The 19,488-nt window shown below is 40.4% G+C and overlaps 1 protein-coding gene across 5 annotated transcripts in view; it reads left to right on the top strand.

Moving 5' to 3' along the window:
* Nucleotides 1–18,661: 18,661 nt before the first annotated feature.
* LOC141258108 (uncharacterized) overlaps nt 18,662–19,488 on the top strand; it is a 413,089-nt gene continuing 412,262 nt past the window's right edge. For all 5 annotated transcript variants that reach the window (XM_073673114.1, XM_073673115.1, XM_073673117.1 and 2 more), the window contains exon 1: nt 18,662–18,893. In XM_073673114.1, the coding sequence (XP_073529215.1) occupies nt 18,788–18,893 (106 nt within the window). In that variant the 5' untranslated portion in view covers nt 18,662–18,787. The remainder of the gene's footprint in view (nt 18,894–19,488) is intronic.

The raw sequence follows: 19,488 nt of genomic DNA, 5'->3' as shown, positions 1-19,488 counted from the left end.
TCATTCTGTACTCTTCATTATTTGGTAACACATTTTTCTCACTGCTCATCTCTTTAAGTTAATTAGGTTCCATTGGAGACTTTGCTGGTTTTGCATCCTTCAATCAAAATGTTTCGGTTATGTCTTGAATCATGTAATTTTGATTAAGTAGGAAACTTCCATCTTCTCTTTCTATCTGTATTCCTAAGTACTGTTTCACATTTCCCAAGTCTTTGATCTTCAAATGTTGATTCAGGATTTTTAGTATGTCATCTTTATCCCTTTCTTTTTCAAAACAAGCTAGAATGTCATCAACATATATGAGTACATAGATCCATTTGTCCATTAGTCTTTTTGTGTACAGGCAAGGATTAGCTTTGCTTCTTTTAAATTTTTCATATGTGAGCACCTTCGTGATTTTATCATTCCACGCTTTAGCAGCTTGTTTTAAACCATATAAACTTTTCTGTAATTTGCAAACCATGTTTGGTTTACTTTCATCTTTGAATCCTGGAGGTTGTTCCATGTCAATATCTTCTGTTAAACTTCCATTCAAAAATGCTGTCTTTTAAATCCAGATGTTTCAGTTCCATTTGTTTCATTGCTGCAACTGCAAACAAAGTTCTTATTGTAGTGTGTTTGACAACTGGAGCAAATGTTTCATCATAGTCTTCTCCATATTTTTGAGAATAACCTTTAGCTACGAGTCTTGCTCGGTATCGTTCAGCTGTGCCATCTGTTCGGTACTTTACTTTAAAAACCCATTTACATCCTATAGATTTTCTTCCATCTGGTAATTCTGTTAGTGTCCATGTTTTTGAGTCATGCATGGATTTTATTTCTGTTTCTGTTTCCTCTATGCATTTATTGGCTTCTTCTTCAGGAAAATAAGGAGATATGTCTTCCCAAGAGGTAGGCTCATAAAATTTACTCGTACTTGCCTTGTATGAAAGGCGTGTTGGTGGTTTTCCGTAGTTTTCTCTTATTGAACGTCTTGGTACTGTGTTTGTTTGTAGTCATATCTCTTCACTTTCAGTAATCTGTTTTTTATTAATTTCAACTTCTTTTTCATCAGATATTCCTTCACTTATATCATTGCTGTTTTTCTCATTTTTTGTTTCCAGTGAAATCATAGTGTCTTCATTTAGATCCTCAATGAATGTCACACTGTTACTCACCATAACTGTCTGTTTTGGGATCTAGAATTCTATATCATTTGCAATTTTCACTATATCCTACAAATATTCCTTCCATGGACCTATTTTGAAGTTTGGAACGTTTATCTGTTGGAATGAATACAAAAACTTTACAACCAAAAAGTCTTAAATGATTTACACTTGGTTTCATACCTTGCCACAGTTCATATGTTTTTTTTCAGTTTTCTAGAAAAAAAGTCAGTTCTGTAGATATGTAGCTGTCATTGCTGCATCACCCCAATATTTCTCTGATAGTTTGGAATCTGTCAGCATGCACCTTATCATTTCAGTCAGAGTTCTGTTTTTCCTTTCTGCTACTCCATTTTGTTCAGGTGTGTATGGAACAGTCTTTTGATGACCTATACCATTTTTTCTTAAGTAGTTTTCTACTTGGTGTCCTGTGAATTCACCTCGATTATCACTTCTAATGACAATTGGCTTCCTCTGAAACTTGTTATTTGACTTTGTCACGTAGTCTACTAGTTTATTGAAAACTTCGCTTTTGTTCTTGATCAAGTATGTGACAGTGTATCTTGAGTAGTCATCTATAAAAGTCACCATATATCTATTGCCTCCTGATGTAGTCACTTTCATGGGTCCACATATGTCAGTATGCACCAAATCAAGTGGTCTTGTGTTTTTTGTTTCACTTTCTTTAGGAATAGATATCCTTGTGGCTTTGGTTTTATACAACATTCACATCTTACGGTAATTGAGCAATCAGATATCTTCTTTCCTTTGTAGCTCCATTATACTTTCAGGATGTCAGTGTCCTAGACGTCTATGCCACATGTGAATACAATTCTTGTGATCATGTGTACACAACTTCATCTGTTCCTTTAATGTGTCTAGATGATATAATTGTTTATCTGTTTTGACATTGGTTATTACCTTGTTTCCTGCTAGGATTGTACACTCATCATCTTAGAATTTTACAGTAAGTCCTTTAGCTGTTAGACGTTTTACAGATAACAATCCTCCTTCTAATCCTGGAACATATAAAACATACTGTTACAAGTATCTTTGAATCATGCCCAAACGTGTTAGAACAGTGTAGCATTCCTTGTCCAACACCTTCTACAGTTATTTTGCTTCCATCTGCAAGATAAATGGCTTCCTTCTTATTTGTATTAAGTTCAGAAAAATACATTTTTATTACTTGTCATGTGACTTGTTGCTCCTGAGTCAATAAACCAACCCAATGATGATTTCTTATCAGTCACTTTAAATGTGCAATTCCAATTATTTTCACATGAATCAGAAATTGTGTTTTTCACCTTCTGTGTATTCTCTTTATGATGTAATTTCTGTTGTTCTGCTTTCCATATAGTACAGTCTATCTTTAAATGTCCTTTTTTTCTTACATCTGAAACATTCTCTTGTCTCTTTATTATAGGGTCTGTTTGATTCTGTAGCTTTAAGAGCATTTCCATTATCTTTTTCAGTAGAAGAATCATTTGTTTGTTCTTTCCTTCTTTGATATTCATCTATGAGTCTGGTCTTCACAAACTCTAATGTAATGTCTGTTTCAGGTCTTGTCTCTAGTGCATTTATCAAAGCAGTATAGGAATCCGGTAAACTGCACAATAATATTGCTGCTACATGGCTTTCCTTAATATCTTCACCATTTGATCTCAGCTGTGATATCACTTCCATAATAGAGAATATATGCTTCTGCATGTCATTGTCTGCGCTTAGTCTCATACTGTAAAGCTTTCTTAGCAGAAATAACTTGTGATTTAAGCTGGGTCTTTCATGTAGCTTTCTTAGTGCTTCCCACATTCCCATTGCTGTATCCTCATTCCTTATGTGGATTAATTGAGCATCATCCACTAATAGGCTGATGGTAGCTCTTGCTTGTCTATTTTTTTTTATCCCATGTCTGATTATCCTCATCAGGTCTATCTGAAGTGATTACTTCCCATAAATCATCTTTAGACAATCACATTTCTACTTTGAACTTCCATAGATGATAATTCTCATTATTCAGCTTAGCTACTGTGAGTTTTAGCTCTGTGCTACTTGTCATCTTTAACTTGTCTTACTTGTTTGGAGAGAATTGTACTGAAGAATTCTTCTGCATTCACCATGGTCTTGCTGAGAGTTATGGTGTCCTGGGTGTCTGGCGTCCTTGGTGCTAGAAAACTTCACAGAGCAGATTACATGGGATAACAAGCTTTTACTTTTCAGAACATGAAGTAAAGGAAAAAACACACAGTCACACACAGTACTGCACCAGGAAGTAAGAATAAAACAGAAAGTACAAGAGAGACATTTTTTCTTATACAATACAGTAAACAAGGAAACTTTACACAACATAGCCATCTACTGTCAGATTAGCATAAAGTCCTCCTTCACACAATCAAAGAAGTCCACAACTGTTGCATATACCAACAATGGTGTCATACATAACAGAAGAGGAAACTATGTAATTAAGGATGGCACTATATATAACAAAAAAGTACACTGTTCCAAAGTAGAATATAAAAAATGACGATCAAATGGAGCTGTCACTCCAATCTAGAACTGCCATATATGTTTAAAACAGTATTTATCTGCAACTTACCAGCATGGCTGCAGATAAATAATATGTTTTTTTTGGGGGTGGGGTGTAAAAATGGGATGTAAATAAAAATGAAGTGAATATACATCAGAAGACACCAGGTCATGATTAACAGCTCTTGCTCGAAACAAGTAGAACCAGTTTCTTTCTTCAATAAATATGAAGTTTTACCTACAGGTTTTTAATTTTGCATTTGCTGGATTCAGGACCGGCTCCAGGGTTTCGTGGGCCCCGGGTGAAATAGTCTCAGTGGGCACCTTTAACACATACCACGATTCTTACACAGAAACACAGATATGGCAGAGAAACATAGGTGTACAACACAGGGCCCAGGCTGTCCCCTCATCCTTCACATATGCAGACATGCACACATATACTGTGCGCAGAAATGCACACGCACACAGTACGTTGACATGCACATGCACACAATACGCAGACATGCACACGTACACACACAATACGCAGACATGCACACGATACACACATTCACACACATACAGTACAGACCAAAAGTTTGGACACACCTTCTCATTTAAAGATTTTTCTGTATTTTCATGACTATGAAAATTGTACATTCACACTGAAGGCATCAAAACTATGAATTAACACATGTGGAATTATATGCTTAACAAAAAAGTGTGAAACAACTGAAAGTATGCCTTATATTCTAGGTTCTTCAAAGTAGCCATGTTTTGCTTTGATGACTGCTTTGCACACTCTTGGCATTCTCTTGATGAGCTTCAAGAGGTAGTCACCGGAAATGGTCTTCCAACAATCTTGAAGGAGTTCCCAGAGATGCTTAGCACTTGTTGGCCCTTATGCCTTCACTCTGCGGTCCAGCGCACCCCAAACCATCTCGATTGGGTTCAGGTCTGGTGACTGTGGAGGCCAGGTCATCTGGCGTAGCACCCCATCACTCTCCTTTTAGTCAAATAGCCCTTACACAGCCTGGAGGCGTGTTTGGGGTCATTGTCCTGTTGAAAAATAAATGATGGTCCAACTAAACACAAACTGGATGGAATAGCATGCCGCTGCAAGATGCTGTGGTAGCCATGTGGGTTCAGTATGCCTTCAATTTTGAATAAATCCCCAACAGTGTCATCAGCAAAGCACCCTGACACCATCACACCTCCTCCTCCATGCTTCACGCTGGGAACCAGGCATGAAGAGTCCATCCATTCACCTTTTCTGCGTCGCACAAAGACACGGTGGTTGGAACCAAAGATCACAAATTTGACTCATCAGACCAAAGCACAGATTTCCACTGGTCTAATGTCCATTTCTTGTGTTCTTTAGCCCAAACAAGTGTCTTTTGCTTGTTGCCTGTCCTTAGCAGTGGTTTCCTAGCAGCTATTTTACCATGAAGGCCTGCTGCACAAAGTCTCCTCTTAACAGTTGTTAAAGAGATGTGTCTGCTGCTAGAACTCTGTGTGGCATTGACCTGGTCTCTAATCTGAGCTGCTGTTAACCTGCGATTTCTGAGGCTGGTGACTCGGATAAACTTATCCTCAGAAGCAGAGGTGACTCTTGGTCTTCCTTTCCTGGGGCGGTCCTCATGTGAGCCAGTTTCTTTGTAGCGCTTGATGGTTTTTGCAACTGCACTTCGGGACACTATCAAAGTTTTCCCAATTTTTCGGTCTGACTGACCTTCATTTCTTAAAGTAATGATGGCCTCTTGTTGTTCTTTACTTAGCTGCTTTTTTCTTCCCATAATACAAATTCTAACAGTCTATTCAGTAGGACTGTCAGATGTTTATCCACCAGACTTCTGCACAACACAACTGATGGTCCCAACCCCATTTATAAGGCAAGAAATCCCACTTATTAAACCTGATAGGGCTCACCTGTGAAGTGAAAACCATTTCTGGTGACTACCTCTTGAAGCTCATCAAGAGAATGCCAAGAGTGTGCAAAGCAGTCATCAAAGCAAAAGGTGGCTACTTTGAAGAACCTAGAATATAAGACATATTTTCAGTTGTTTCACACTTTTTTGCTAAGTATATGATTCCACATGTGTTAATTCATAGTTTTGATGCCTTCAGTGTGAATGTACAATTTTCATAGTTATGAAAATACAGAAAAATCTTTAAATGAGAAGGTGTGTCCAAACTTTTGGTCTGTACTGTATACAGTATGCAGACATACACATATAGTACGCAGAAAGGCACACATACAGTACGCAGAAAGGCACACACACACAATACTCAGACATGCGCACACACACAGTATGCAGACATGCGCACACATACACACACATGCACATGGTACACAGATATGCACACGTACAATACGCAGAGACGCACATACACAAACATATACACAGATACGTACACATACAGACATACATACATATTTGAACACAAATTCTTAAAAACATATAAAACAGTCATAAATATATATACACAGTCATACACACTGACATTCTCAGACATTCACATCATACACACACACACATTAGAAATAGTTTAAATATGGAGATGGGGGAAGCTGGCAACAAGCCCCGCTCACCTTCCCCCAGCCTGTGTCCCGTCCAGCAGTCATGTTCCTGGACCATCAGGGGGTCCACTCCCTGTCGGGGCCCTGGCCGCTTCCCCAGCGTCTGTGCTGGACCGTTGGCACTGCTTGATTGCAGTCACTTCACCAGACTTGGCCGCGCGCAGTGCACTGTACGGCTGTGTCTGCTAGCAGAGATGCGGCAAGGGAGACACACAAGCACAAATAAAGGTGCAGTGTCACTCCTGCCGCATCATTACTACCAGACACGGCCACACAGCACACTGCGCGCGGTAAAGTGAAGTGCATTAAGCAGCGCCGGTGGTGGTCCTGCACAGATGCTGGGGGAGCGGTCTGGGCCCTGATGGCGAGAGGGCTCCCCTGATGGTCCAGGGCCCCGGCACTTGCCTGGGTGCGACGGGTGCTGATGCCGGCCCTGGCTGGATTACCTGTCAACTTTTGTTTTTCATGTTTACAGATAAATGAATGTAGCATTATTATATGTAGCCCAGTCCCTTAGTATACAGTGTACTTTCTTGGAAAGAATGAAACAGAGGTGCTCCTATGTGTGAATCAGCCCAGACTGGCTTTTGGATTTTGATTTGGAAGTGCAGAATTCCCTTGATGTCTATTCTGGGTTCAAGGAGCCATAGTGCTTTTCCAGAGCCTTTGTGCTACCAGTAACATGAAAGCCCTCTATATTTACATTGACAGATGACGGATCTGAGTAGTGACTTGCTATTTTGTAGATTGAGTTGAACCTTTTGTTGGGAACATTTTACATAATATTTTGGATCACATTTATCCTGTGCTCTACGCTGAGCACTTACATGGAGGTTTTTATCTAAATCTCAGAGTTACGTGATTCAGATGAAACCCATTCACTATAATGAGGCAGCAAGTTACTCTAGACTCCATCTGGCCTCTGTTCAATTGTGTCCTTCTTTTCAGAGGTGCACTAAACTATGGTTGACCGTGTTTTTATTCACCCTTAAAAAGGCAGACATCGCAGAATCATAGGACAGACAGAGTCTATAGTGTCTACATGTGCCTCATTATAATCAATCTTCCGTTGTGGGTTCCATCTAAATCACTTATTTCAGAGATTTAGATGGAAACTCTGGTGTTAAGTCATCTTTGAACGCAATATTTCCTCCATACAAGAGAAGCCTCTTTATATGATGTTTTATTACTTCGCAATAATTCTTTTAATCTATACTTCATTCTATGTTGTTTTTGCACTTGGTATGTTAACATTGTGGTGCAATTATGTTAAGATGATCTTCTTCATTTCCTTTTTTTTCTCTCTCTCTTCTTCTCTACTCTTCCTCCTTACCCCATTTTCTCTTTTACTTTATTTGGTTGCCTTTCCTTTCCCTGCATCTCTTTCCTGACCCCTTGTTCCCTATACTGTTAAAATTTCCTAATAAAAAGAATTTTAAAGAAACTCTGGTGTAAGTGTCCAGCTTAGAGCACAGGATAAATGTGAGCCAAGCCTTACAGCGATCTTTTTGAGGCAGAATGAACAAATCAACAGCAGGTGAAGAATTGGTTTTATTTATTTTTTATGCTTTTCATCGTGCGGTATAAGTGATTAGACGACTTTATTCTTCTGGTCGGTGTGATTACTTCAATACCATATTTATATTGGATTTTTATATTTGGCTGCTGCCACACACTAAAAGACACTTTCTATTGCAGTTTTTGCATCATCCTATTCTGTGAGGTATCATTTTTCTATATTCCTGAGTCATGTAAGGGATTGTTCTTTTTGTGAGACGAGTTGACATTGTTATTGGTACCATTTTCGGGCACATGACATGTTTTTGATCACTTTCTCTTCTGATTTTTGTGAGGCAGAATGAACAAATTCCAGCAAATCAGGATTTTTTTTTATCACATTCACCATGTGGTAAAAGTGATAAAACGACGTTATTCTTTGGATCAGCATGATCACAGAGATACCACATTTATATATATATTTTTTATGTTTTGCCGCTTTTTTTTTTTTCGGTGATACCATTTTTATTTCCATTTAACTTTTTGATCACGTCTTATTCCACTTTTTGTTTGGCAGTATGATGAAAAAGCATAGCTTTTTGCCACATTTTTTCTTTTCTTTTTTTTTACCGTGAAGGGGTTAACTAGTGTTACAGTTTTATAGGTTGGGTCGTTCCGGACGTTGCGATACCAAATATGTGTACTTTTTTGTTATTATACCTGTCAGTGCTGCACTGATACAAGCCTTTTAGGCCATGCTCTGGGCATGGTATAACAAGATTGCTGTAGATGGCTGACACAGAAGTTGTCATGGTGACCTTGGGTTGCCATAGCAATGATCAGGTCCTCGCGTTGACGTCACGGGGTGACAATCTGAAGGGAGAGGGAGCTCTCTCTCTCTGTCTTTTAAAAGCTGGGATCGATATAGATCTTTGCATTTAGGGGTTAAATGACGAAGGGCAGTGTGGGCCCAGGGCAGTGACAGTCGGGTCTTGGCTTTAACTTAAACCAAGCTCCAGGGGACGATCGTGTGGGCACAGCTCCCATTCCTGCTTGATTGCCATGTCGTACTCATATGTCAAAGATCAGTCACCCTTATCCAACCATGACGTTCAGGTATGCCAAAGGTTGTGAAGGGATTAAAATACATAAATGACTTGCCAGCTGATAAATTTTGAAGTGATCACTGAAACATATGAATCACATTAGTGCTTCATACTTGGATTGGGACAGAACAGCTGCAAATACAGGGGTACTGTGGACAGATTTTTTTTTCCCAGTAGAAGCAGAGAGTGGGTTTCTTTACCAAACACATTTTTGTTTCAGGGACACTTGTTTGGGTTCATGAACTAAAAAAGGTTGTAGGTTTTGGGAAATATACTGTACTGTCTTTTGCACAGACATTAGTTTGTTGGGCAACTGATACTTGGTGGCTGACAAAACTTAGAGGATAAAATTGATGATACCTGTTAGTGGGGACTGACTAGTGCTCACCCCCCTTCCCATTCCAGGGCCAAGCTCTAGGGAAATACAGGGTTGAGGTTCCTGTGCGGCGATTGGTGAGGAACCAATATAGGGATGATAGAGGAGACAGGGTGATATCAGATCAGCCTAGGAGGTCTCCACTCCCTCTTTCCCTAGTGTCTGGGCTCCCTTCCCATCTTCCCTTTTTGTTGCACTTAGTCTTTCCCACACCTTGCGTGACATTATCACCGGCCGTGCACATTAAGAAAAAAAAACTGACACTTGCGTTTATTTGTGTAAGTTTTTTTTCGTGTGTGTTTTTTTTTTTCCTTTCTCTCTTGGTATGGGTTCAGTTGCAGAGCTCACAGAGCGGCTGCGCAGTCTGACTCTGCAGGTGAATGACGTCCACTGTGAGGTTCAGCAAAAGCATCAGCGGCTACAGGTCGCTAACGTAAGGGTCTCTGCAGGTAGGCCTGTCCAACCTGAACCCAAGGTTGCCCTCCTGAACAGGTTTTCAGGAGTTAGGGCCAATTATTTTGTGTTCAAAGAGGCGTGCAAACTGTATTTTAAACTTCGTCCTTACTCCTCAAGAAATGAGGAGCAATGAGTGGGAACTGTGATGTCACTGCTGCAGGGAGATCTGCAATCCTGGGCTTTTTCTTTACTGCAGGATTCAGTTTGTCTCCAGTCTGTGGAGGTTTTTTTTGAGGCCCTGGCCCTCATCTACGATGACCCTGACTGAATCGAATCACTTTGGCTGCGTTTAGGCTGCGTCACCTTCAGCAGGGAAATCGATCAGTGGAGACGTACAGTTCTGAATTCCGTAGATGGGCAACGGATTCTAAATGAAATGACTCAGCACTTAGAAGCCAATTTTGTGAGGGCCTTACTGAAAGGTTGAAAGATGCTTTGGCAGTATATGAAACCCCTGAGTTCTTGGAGGCTGCCATGTTGTTGGCTATACGTATTGATTGATGCCTTCTCCAGGGCCCTCTACTCAGAGTTATGTATCTCTGCTGGGGAAAGCGGTCTGGCGGTGAACCGCTACTGGGGAAGGTGGAGGAACCCATGCAGTTAGGGGGCCTCTACGTCATACATTTCCCCGGAGATTTGCATGAAAAAAAGCGTGTTTTTTTGTGGGAAAAAGGGACATTTTATTATGGCCTGTCCTTTGATTCCGAAGCAAAAGGAAACTCAATTAACCCTTGGTAGTCTGGAGTTGGATAAGCAAGGGGTGCATTTATCGCCAACCTGCAGTTCCCAGTTTGTCCTGACAGCAGAGCTGGTGATAAAGAGCAAAACCAAAAAAAGTTCTGTGTTTGTTGATCTGGTTAGAATCAGAGAAGGGGATTAATGGAAAACAGCATTCAATATCCGTGAAGGGCATTTTGAGAGTCTCGTTATGCCTTTCGGTTTGACCAATAGACCTGCGGTGTTCCAGCATTTCATAAATCACATATTCCATCATTTGGTGGGGATGTTTGTGGTGGTCTCTCTGGATGATATTTTGGTTTACTCACCTGATTTTGAGACACATCAGGGGCATGTTAAACAGGTGCTCCAGATATTAAGGGATAACAAACTATAAGCAAAACTAGAAAAATGTGTTTTCGCCATTCAGGAGGTGCAGTTTTTGGGGTACTTGTCATCTACGGGTTTTCGGATGGATCTGGAGAAGATCCGTGCAGTCCTTGATTGGGATCCTTGATTGGCACCGTTTTCTGGGCTTCACTAATCATCCAAAATTACTCAGTAATCATGAAACTCCTTACAGACATGACTAGGAAGGGGTCTGATTTTTCCAAATGGTCGGATGCTTCCCTCTAGGCTTTTTGTTCCTTAAAGAATTGTTTTGCCATGGAACCTATGCTCAGTCAACTCAATGTTTCCCAAACTTTTATTGTGGAAGTTGATGCATCGGATGTTGGGGTTGGAGCTGTGTTGTCTCATGGTCCGTCCCCTGGTAAATGGCGTCCATGCGCTTTCTTTTCTAAAAAATTGTCTTTGGCTGAGCGAAATTAGGACGTAGGTAATAGGGAACTTTTGGCGATCAAATTGACATTTGAAGAAAGGCAACATTGGTTGGAGAGGGCTGTCCATCCTATTACTGTTATTACTGACCTTAAGAACCTGTCATAGCTCCAATCAGCTAAGCGTCTCAACCCTAGGCAAGCCAGATGGTCCCTGTTTTTTACTAGGTTCCATTTTGTTGTCACTTTTCGTCCAGGGGCTGATGCTTTGTCCCGGAGCTTCCCTGGTGGTGGTGACTATGAGAACCCTGTTCCGATTTTGCAGAAGGGGGTAGTCATTTCAACATTGTACCCTGACCTGGAGGGTGATGTGTTGGAAGCTCAGGAGGACGCCCTGACCTTCAGTAAGGTTATTTGTAGCATCCCGTCTGAACCGCAAAGTAATTAAGGAACATCACAACTCTGTGCTTGCTGGTCATCCAGGTGGTAAGGCAACTGCGGACCTCCTCTCTCGTCGTTTTTGGTGGCCGGGGTTGCATCGGGATGTGATTGAACACGTATCTGCTTGTAGTATTTGCGCTCGTTCTAAGGTTTCGCATACCCGTCCATCTGGTACTCCTCTTCCGCTACCTATCCTTAGCAGGCCATGGACACACTTGTCCATGGATTTTATTACTGACCTACCGGTTTCAGCAGGCAAGACAGTGGCTTTAATGATTGTAGATAGGTTCAGTAAAATGGTTCACTTCGTCGCATTACCTGCACTTCCAAATGCCAAGACACTTGCTTAGGTGTTTATAAATGAGATTGTGAAACTTCACGAAGTTTCCTCCAAAGTGGTGTCAGATTGGGGGACCAAGTTTTTTTCCAAGTTCTGGAAAGCATTCTGATCTCGAATGGGGGTTGCTGCTGTCCTTTTCCTGTGCTTTCCACCCTCAGTCAAATGGACAGGCCGAGCGTGTCAATCAGAATTTGGAGACCTACCTCAGGTGTTTGGTTTCTGAAAATCAGGAGGATTGGGCATCCTACTTAACGCTGCCAAAATTTGCCATTAATAATCATCGTCAAGAATCCACTGGCAGGTCACCGTTCTTTGGTGCATATGGTTTGGTACCTTTAGTGGGGGAGGAGCTTTGGGAGTTCCTGAGGATGAACATTTTGCTTCATCGCTCCCCTCGGTGTGGCGGGGGGTTCTGAGTTATATAAATATCATGGGAGACAGTTATAAATGTACGGCTGACAGAAAACTCTTGCCAGGTCCGGACCTGAATGTGAATGACTTTGTGTGGATGTCTACCAGGAATATCAAGTTGTAATTGGAAGTTGGGACCTAGGTTTATTGGTCCCTATGAAATAACTGCCATCATTAACCCAGCAGCTTTTTGTCTTGAGCTTCTTCACCCCTTAAGGTCAACAATGTTTCCCACAGGTCCTTACTCAAGAAATATGTAAAACCTTTTGAACCCTCATCCCTACCGCCGCCCCCAATAATGGTTGATGATAATCTGGAGTTTCAGATTTCGAGGATTGTAGTTTCTCATCTCCAACGTTGTTCCCTATAATACTTGGTGCATTGGAAGGGTTATGGTCCAGAAGAGAGAATTGTTGGCATATGCAACAGATTAGGACTTATTATAAGTGAAAGGAGGACTTTATACTAACCAGACAGCAGATGGCGATAGTGTGTAAAGTTATATGCTTGCTGTAATGGTGGGAGGAAAGCTCTCAATTGTTGGTTGTTTTTACTTCCTGTGTTTCTTTCTTTCCTGAATGTGTTATGTCAGCAGCACACGGACTGTGTGACACTGAATTGTATCTCATGTTTATCCAGTATGAAGTAAATACTGTTTACTCAAGAGATCTTGCTGAATGAAGCTCTCGTTAGTACAGTGGTGACTGAAAGAAGATGCACTCTGCGACAATAATGTGGGTTTCAGCATCAGATGTGAATGCTTCCAGGTTGCTTCGTTCATTCCACACCTCTTATCCTGAGAAACCTGGTCCTGAGTGTGCGGAGGCCACTTGTAGAGTAGGGTGTCCTGTCACAGGTGTGTCAGATGTGACAGACAGTTGCCCTGCAGTTGGGTGCAGTCGATCTCGTCGTTTGGCATTACAGACACGTTCTTAGATCTGTCTCACTCTAGGACCCAGCGGCTACCTCCCTCCTGCTAATTGACACCCATCCCTGTCACTGACAGCGTGGGAGAATTCTCACGCTGAAGCGCTGAGTGCAGGAGAATTTTCCCACGCTGTCAGTGACGTGCATGAGGTGAGCTGAGTTCATTGGACATGACCTCGGCTCATCTGGATGCCATCACAGCCTGACACTGAGGAGCGCAAGCATGCCTGCGCTTCTCAGTGTCTGCGGGATGACAGGCTGGATGGCAGCGTTCTGCTGCGGTCCAGCCTGTCATCTCGATGTAGCAGAGCTGAAGCTGTCCTGGGAACCATGGAAAGGTAAGGATGATGTTGCTTTATTATTTTACTTTTATTGCAGGAGATCTTTGGCTTCAGCTGGAATGGGGCGTGATGGTAAGTATGGTTTAATTTAGAACAATAAAGAATTGTGTCTTTATTTCAATTAAAGGACTTTATTCTTGGTGCTTGTGTTTTTTTTTAACTTTGACTATGGGGTTAGTAATGGGGGTGTCTTATAGACGCCTCTCCATTACTAACCTGGGCTTGATGTCAGCTGGCATTATAAGCTGACATCAACCCCAGCCCTATTACCCCACTACCACCGCTACAGGGCAGTGGGAAGAGCGAGGCTAAGTGCCAGAATTGGCGCATCCTATGGATGCTCCATTTCTGGGGCGGCTGACAGCTGGTATTTCTAGCCTGGGAGGGGGCCAATATTCATGGCACCCTTCCTGGGCTATTAATATCAGCCCCTAGCTGTCTGCCTAGCCTTTGCTAGCTATTAAAATAAGGGGGCCCCACGTCATTTTTTGGGGGGTCCCCCATTTTAGTAGCTAGTAAAGGCTAGGTATTCAGCTGGGGGCTGATATTAGTAGCCTGGGAAGCTCCGTGGGTATTACCCCCTTCCAAGGCTTCAAACATCTGCCCCAGCCGTCTGCTTAACCTCCGCTAGAGACTAAAATTATGGGGAACCCCACGCCAATTTTGTTTTAAATAAATCCTTTATTTTAACACTAAATGACAAGTACAGTAATCAACACGATCACTGTACTTCATATATATATGTGACTGACATGTTTCTATCTATCTAATCTATGTGTGATGCTCTGTCTTTCTGTTCTAAATTGTCGGGTACCGCTGCTGAATTGCCGGCCGGCTTTTTTAAAGAGACGGTGAATGAAAACACTAATATTTTTTTAAATAAATCCTTTACACTAAATGACAAGTACAGTAACCAACACTGTCACTGTGCTTCATATATATGTGACTTACATGTTTCTATCTATCTAATCTATGTGTGAAGCTCTATTTTTTCTGTTCTAAATTGTCGGGTACCGCTGCTGAATTGCCGGCCGGCTTTTTTAAAGATACGGTGCATGAAAACACTAATATTTTTTTTAATAAATCCTTTACACTAAATGGCAAGTACAGTAACCAACACTGTCACTGTACTTCTTATATATGTGACTGACATGTTTCTATCTATCTAATCTATGTGTGATGCTCTATTCCTTCTTGTCTAAATTGTCGGGTACCGGTGTATGCCGCTGCTGAATTGCCGGCAGGCTTTTTTAAAGAGAGCGTCTTCTGAGCAGTTTGTCAGCTTTTGGACACCTTTGAAGGTGTTTTCTATGTGTTTCTATGTGTTTTTGTTTGCCTGCCATTGGTTTTAACGGTGTTCGACGGTGTTCTAAGGTGTTCGACGAACCGAACCGAACCCGAATACTACGGGGGTGGCTCAACACTAATCAGGACCCAATGAACTTGATTTCTGATGTTGGGCGGTGTCCAGCAAATATAGGAACTGTGCATGTGGCCATCATTTTCTCACAGGTACTGGAGGGTGGGGGCAGGGGAACATTAACCTAGTACTGTGGGGGACTATGGGGCACTGGCAAATAAGGCCCTTAATGACTGCAGTAAATAGTGTATCAGTGCTCGCTATGGGGCTAATAGCCGTTGCTGTTCTCATCTTTGTCGTGGCCGTACAACACACATATTTTGGCCACTTTTTCTGGCATTACCTTACAGTAAAAAAAAATTATTCTCCTCCCTTATTTTATGTGTTATGTTATGTTTTTTTTTATATATATATATATGCTGCCTGTTATCATTGCAGAAATATATTAATTATACATAACTTTGTATTATATTGTATTTTCACAGAATTTAAAGTAATTTAAAATTATGAGAAAATTGATAATACCACCCTTATCATTACACTTTGACCTTGTATTTCCTTTTTCTCCTGTGTACACCTCCCTTACGGTTGTCTGAGGAAATCATGATGCAGAAATGCTTTGCCTATTATGGGACAATTTTTTTTTCCTTAGACTGTTTCAGCAGTGCTTTGGATTTCCCCATATTTTGTATAATTCCTACATATTGTGATACCAAAGTTTTGCCGACCAATCTGGGTTATGGGGACAACAACTAAGACTTTAATCAATATATGCTCTGAACAGTGTTGTGCCTGGTAGTCTTGCATGCATACTGTATACTGCCGTACAACTGCTACTCCAATCATCAGTACTGGAGATATCTACTCTATGAAGTATTCTGTTTGTTTTTATCTTTTTATAGGTTTTATAAAATCTATTATAATATACCTTTGTATACAACCACATAGCCGGCACCTGTTTTTTATGTCACTGACACGACAACATCAACTGGATGTAAAAATATGAAATTGTAAAAATGCCTCACTAAAAGAGACATACAAGGAAGGGTTTATGGTAAAGTATTATTTAACCCAAGGTGAGTAAGTTGCATCAAAATTTAAGTGAAACTGTACTGAAGAGAACCATGCATTTCTTTTTTTTATGTCACAGATTGCTTAGGAATCCATACAAAACAGAGAGCGAGTGAGTGAGCACACAGCCTTTGACAAAACATGTGATGCAATATGTAGCATATTTCATTCACATACCATAAAAATGGAATTTGCAACACGGATTTGATGAGAGTTTAATTTAGCGGTGTAGATAAGGACTAGCATATTTCATATAGTTTCTTTCTTGTCTTTTTGCAGATTTTTTCGTTTTAACCTCAAAGCAAAACAATGTTTATACACTGAAGCGATCCAACGCACACAAGTCCTCACCGTCAATAAAAAGATTCAATAGCTTAACAAGCCTGCGCAGTTCCTGGTTGTGTCGTGCACAAAAAGTGTTACTAATACTAATTAGTGGAACTCTCTTACATGGGAGATGATTTACTTTTTTAATAACTTACCTTCTTTTTTTTTTATATCTACAGAGACAACATAGGCAGAAGGAGCGATTCGGAAGAACGAAAAACAAGAAAACATGTTATAGACTAATATACAATTTGTTATATTATACAACTATGTTTGTGTTATAATAATAGTCAATAAATAACTAAAACACCAAGCGTCTGTGTGGTTTATAAGTTTCTTTGTTTTTACTTCTTGTTAAGAATATGTGACATCTACGTTAAATTCAAACACTTTAAGCCTAGCTCAACTGTATTTTTCTTTTTACTGCTTAAAAATAAGGTAAGTATGAAAATGTGATAAACTGTATTGATACAATAGTATCTATGGTAACAATTTTATCTGTGCATACATGATACATGTGCTTTATATATGTATATATATATATATATATATATGTGTGTGTATGTGTGTGCGAAGGTGCATATGTATATAAATATATATATATATACATATATATATATATATATATATATATATGCAACATATTATTGTACACACATGTCTCTGTGTATATATATACAGTGGGTACGGAAAGTATTCAGACCCCTTTAAATTTTTCACTCTTTGTTTGATTGCAGCCATTTGGTAAATTCTAAAAAGTTAATTTTTTTCTCATTAAAGTACACTCTGTACCCCATCTTGACTGAAGAAAACCAGAAATGTAGAAATTTTTGCAAATTTATTAAAAAAGAAAAACTGAAATATCACATCGTCATAAGTATTCAGACCCTTTGCACAGACATTCATATTTAAGTCACATGCTGTCCATTTCCTTGTGATCCTCCTTGAGATGGTTCTACTCATTCATTGGGGTCCAGCTGTATTTAATTAAACTGATATGACTTGATTTGGAAAGGCACACACCTGTCTATATAAGACCTCACAGCTCCCAGTGCATGTCAGACCAAATGAGAATCATGAGCTCAAAGGAACTGCCCAAGGAGCTCTGAGACAGAATTTTGGCAAGACACAGATCTGGCCAAGGTTACAAAAGAATTTCTGCATTACTCAAGGTTCCTAAGAGCACAATGGCCTCCATAATCCTTAAATGGAAGAAGTTTGGGACCACCAGAAGTCTTCCTAGCCCCGGCCGTGCAGCCATACTGAGCAATCACGGGAGAAGAGTCTTGGTGAGAGAGGTAAAGAAGAACCACAAGATCACTGTTGCTGAGCTCCAGAGATGCAGTAGGGAGATGGTAGAAAGTTCCACGAAGACAACTATCACTCCAGCCCTCCACCAGTCAGGTCTTTATGGCAGAGTGGCCCGACAGAAGCCTCTCCTCAGTGCAAGACATATGAAAGCCCGTATACAGTTTGCTCAAAAACACATGAAGGACTCCCAGACTATGAGAAATAAGATTGTCTGGTATGATGAGACGAAGATAGAACTTTTTGGTGATAATTCTATGCGTGGAGAAAACCAGGCACTGCTCATCACTTGCCCAATACAATTCCAACAGTGAAACACGGTGATGGCAGCATCATGCTATGGAGATATTTTTCAGCTGCAGGGACAGGATGACTGGTTGCAATTGAAGGAAACATGAATGCGGCCAAGTACAGAGATATCCTGGATGAAAACCGCTTCCAGAGTGCTCTGGACCTCAGACTTGGCCGAAGGTTCACCTTCCAACAAGACAATGACCCTAAGCACACAGCTAAAATAACAAAGGAGTGGCTTCGGAACAACTGTGACCATTCTTGACTGGCCCAGCCAGAGCCCTGACCTAAACCCAATTGAGCATCTCTGGAGAGACCTGAAAATGGCTGTCCACAAACGTTCACCATCCAACCTGACGGAACTGGAGAGGATCTGCAAGGAAGAATGGCAGAGGATCCCCAAATCCAGGTGTGAAAAACTTGTTGCATCATTCCCAAGAAGACTCATGGCTGTACTAGCTCAAAAGGGGGCTTCTACTCAGTACTGAGCAAAGGTCTGAATACTTATGACCATGTGATATTTCAGTATTTCTTTTTTAATAAATTTGCAAAAACGTCTACATTTCTGTTTTTTTTCAGGCAAGATGGGGTGCAGAGTGTACTTTAATGAGAAAAAAAAATTAACTTTTTAGAATTTACCAAATGGCTGCAATGAAACAAAGAGTGAAAAATTTAAAGGGGTCTGAATACTTTACGTACCCACTGTATATATACATATATACATATTTTACATATACATCAGATTTTGATAATCTTATGTGTCAAAACCAAAACAGAGTCAACTAAAGAAATAACCAGCACAGAAATGATGTGGAGCACTACAATGACGACAGTGACTACAACCCCGGATCACACAGCAACTTCGCATTATGTCAACATTACAAGTTTAGATGCATATTCAAGGATTATAGGTAAGTCTTAATGATCCATTGACTATTCAATAATTCATTTTAGTGACATCCAGTAGAATTACAAACATCAGATCTTAGCATCATACAAATGTGTATATATAAGCGAATAAGATGATGTACTAATACAGAGTTCTGTGATGTTACATAATTTCATTATTTTTCTCAATTGAATATGTATAAACAATGTAGCAGTATTATTGGAGTTTGTAAGAGACGTATGAAAAGTAAAGATAGATGTCATTTTCCATTAGAAAGGTGGATGCTGACACAAATAATTTCTCATTAAGTGTCGGGTTCTGAAGTGCTAGAAATAGTATGAATCTATGTAATATACTGCATGACCTTATCTTTCTACTTTTCTAACCAAACTCCAAGCTGAAAGAACTGCATAAACGGCCTTGTTCACACAGAGAGTAAATCATTTAAATATAGTGACTACACCGGCGCCCCAAACCAAAGAACTGAAGAACATGCAATGCTGATGCACAGCTGCTGCCGGAGATAAATTATGGTTCTATGAACCCTGTAATAGTTTAACAATGATCAGCATAAGGCCGGGGTCACACTAGCGTATAGCATCGGATGTGATACGCTT

This window comes from Phyllobates terribilis, unplaced genomic scaffold (genome assembly GCF_046119375.1).
Source record: "Phyllobates terribilis strain yellow unplaced genomic scaffold, ASM4611937v1 Scaffold_3__8_contigs__length_932513732, whole genome shotgun sequence".
Classification (NCBI taxonomy): Eukaryota; Metazoa; Chordata; class Amphibia; order Anura; family Dendrobatidae; genus Phyllobates; species Phyllobates terribilis.
Note: the sequence above shows the minus strand (reverse complement) of the source record. Positions and strands in the feature narration are given on the sequence as shown.